Below are 2578 nucleotides of genomic sequence, written 5' to 3'. Positions count from 1 at the left end.
GCGCGCCCTCCGGCGGCCCCGCCCACCCAGGCCTCACACACGCGCGCCTTCTGGGAGCAGATGTGAAATGTGTCCACGGGCTTTTTATGCCTTTTGTGTTTTCCCAAGGGCCCTGTCTGTAACAGACACGGTGGGTCTCGAGTGTGGAGCTGGGGTCAGGGTCACCCAGGTCAAGAGCGGAAGTGCACAGGCACTCACCTGCCTGCACTCAGGTTCCAGGGGACTCGCCTTCTGGGGCAGGAAGAAGTGAGAGACGGTCAGCGGTCTCCCTCCCGGCGCTTCCCAGCCCACCGTGCCCCTTGGGACCGTCCCCCGAGTGTGCCGCCTGCAGAACCGCTGTGGGACCCGGTGTGGGAGCCTCCTCCCGGCCATGGGGTCGCGAGCAAGCCACAGACAGAGGCCCAGCGTGTCTGAGACCCGAGCTGGTCTCCCGTCCTCCCTTAAGGACCACCCTCATGGGACACAGGGGGCAGCTGGGCTCATCCATGGTCCAGTCTCCCTCCAGGAGCTGCCATGCCAGGAGAGCCTGGGATTGAGGACAAGGGCCCCGCGGACCCCACCAGGCACGTGCCCAGGTGGCCACAGGCAGCACTCTCCCCAGCCCTGAGAACAGCGCGGGCTGGAAACGCGTTGCCTGTCCTCAGGGGCCCACACTGATATAATGCCACCAGCGATCGTGACCTGTGACAATCAAGGTTGTGACCTGTGGTGTCAGAGGTCATGACACTTAATATGAGGATGTGATCTGATACAGAGGTCATGACCTGTGGCATCCGAGGACGTGACCTGTGGTGTCAGAGGTCATGACTTGTGACACTGGTGCGTGTGACCCGAGCCATCAGAGGACACCCGGGCCAGCCCGCCGCCCTGCCCAGCACCATCGAGCGGGGGCTGCTGGCAGGTCCGCGTGGAGCCGCCTCTGCCCAGGCCACGTCCTCCTGGCCCCACTGCCCAGTGGCCCTCGTCTGGGGTCCCACCTCTTGGTCCAGCTGAGGTCAGTGTAACAGCAGTGTCTTGGCGGGACGCTGTGGGTGCCTGGGCTCGGAGTTGAGGGGGTGCCAAGGAAGCCCACAGGGTTCGGGGACCCCCACCCCAGGGTCTCTTCTCTATTAGATTCAGTTACAGTGGGGTTTCCCAGGTGGCGCAGGGGCAAAGAGCCTGCCCGCCGCTGCATGAGACGGGGACACGGGTTCAGTCCCTGGGTGGGAAGATCCCTGGGGGAGGGCGTGGCAGCCTACTCCAGTGTTCCTGCCTGGAGAGTCCCATGGACAGAGGGGCCTGGCGGGCCACAATCCCTGGGGTCGCAGAGTCGGGCACGACTGAGCACGCACACGATGCGTGGCTGCCAAGAGCACAGGAGGCTGCTGGCTCTCCAGGACTGAGGCCTGCCGGGCTCTTTCTCTCCTGGGACTGAGTAGCCAGATGAGGACACCCAGGAAGGTGTGGCTGGACGGTGCTGAGGCTCACGGCGCGGGGCTGCAGGGGGTGGTGGGGACGGGAGTGGGGCCCCCGGCTGCTGCCCGCTCCCTCCTGTCTGTCCCCTGGGGCCTGCCCTGCGTGGCTGTGGCCCAGGTGGGAGCCCTGGTCACTCAGGAGGGGGGCTGCGGTCCCAGTCAGGGCTCCTGGTCGCGAAGGGGCAGACCCCCAGTGGCCGGGCAGAGACCTGGGGTTTGGAGCTCTGGGGGGCTGCCCTGCACGTGGGCTGGCCAGGCCTGGACACTCCCATCCAGGGCCTGCCGTCACTCTGCTGACCTGGGAGGAGCCAGGGCTGCCCTTGACCTGGAGGGGCACACAGAGTGTGCTGCCCACCAGAGAAGCGCCCCTGGGGCCTGGCCGAGCTGACCGCCACGGCCCAGGAGGTTCTCACCTCGTCATGCTGACCCTGCTACCCAAACCCAGCTGTGGTCCCCAGGGCAAGGTGACCTCCTGCCAGCCGGCCCCTGGGGGCCAAGACCCCAAAAGAGAGAAGCCGATTCCTGCCCCCGAGGTGGGGGTGCACGCACATGAGCACACCCCACCTTGGAAGACACACGGTGGGGGCCCCGCCCGGCACGGTGGCCACAGGAGCAGGTGGGACCTGGGAGCCCTGGCTCGAACACGTCCTCCTGGCCCGCAGTGCGCTGGGGCCAAGCACCGTCCCACCCCCACAAGCCGAGGGCAAGCGCAGGGCTGAGCACCCTTCCCCCCTCAAGCCAAGACAAGCAGGGCCAAGCACCGTCCCCCAGCTGAGACAAGCGCTGGGCCGAGCACCCTCCCCGCAGCCGAGACAAGTGCAGGGCCAAGCACGGTCCCCCCCCAAGCCAAGACAAGCGCGGGGCCGAGCACGCTCTCCCCAGCCGAGACAAGCGCGGGGCCGAGCACCCTACCCCCAGCCGAGACAGGTGCAGGGCTCACCGGACTCTGGGTGTTGGCCGCAGGGTCCCCGGGGGCTTTCTGCTCGGCCAGCTCCTGCACATAGCTGTGCACGTCGGCGCCGAAGCAGTCGGCCTCGTAGAAGGCACTGCACCAGCCTGGGCTGCAGCTCGTTGCGCCCAGCGGGGCGGGGCTCACGGCCGGGCCACGCTCGGGGGCCCGGGAG

At 67.6% G+C, this 2578-nt stretch overlaps 1 protein-coding gene across 1 annotated transcript in view; it reads right to left on the bottom strand.

The window, feature by feature from the left end:
- KNDC1 (kinase non-catalytic C-lobe domain (KIND) containing 1) overlaps positions 1 to 2578 on the bottom strand; it is a gene marked incomplete at its 3' end in the record, with an annotated part of 39889 nt that overhangs the window by 2571 nt on the left and 34740 nt on the right. Inside the window, exon 20 of the mRNA XM_010845845.1 lies at positions 2395 to 2562. Coding sequence (XP_010844147.1) covers positions 2395 to 2562 — 168 coding nt within the window. The remainder of the gene's footprint in view (positions 1 to 2394; positions 2563 to 2578) is intronic.

The sequence above is a fragment of the Bison bison genome, unplaced genomic scaffold (genome assembly GCF_000754665.1).
Source record: "Bison bison bison isolate TAMUID 2011002044 unplaced genomic scaffold, Bison_UMD1.0 scf7180017848698, whole genome shotgun sequence".
Lineage (NCBI taxonomy): Eukaryota > Metazoa > Chordata > Mammalia > Artiodactyla > Bovidae > Bison > Bison bison.
This window is presented reverse-complemented; position numbering and strand designations above follow the sequence as displayed.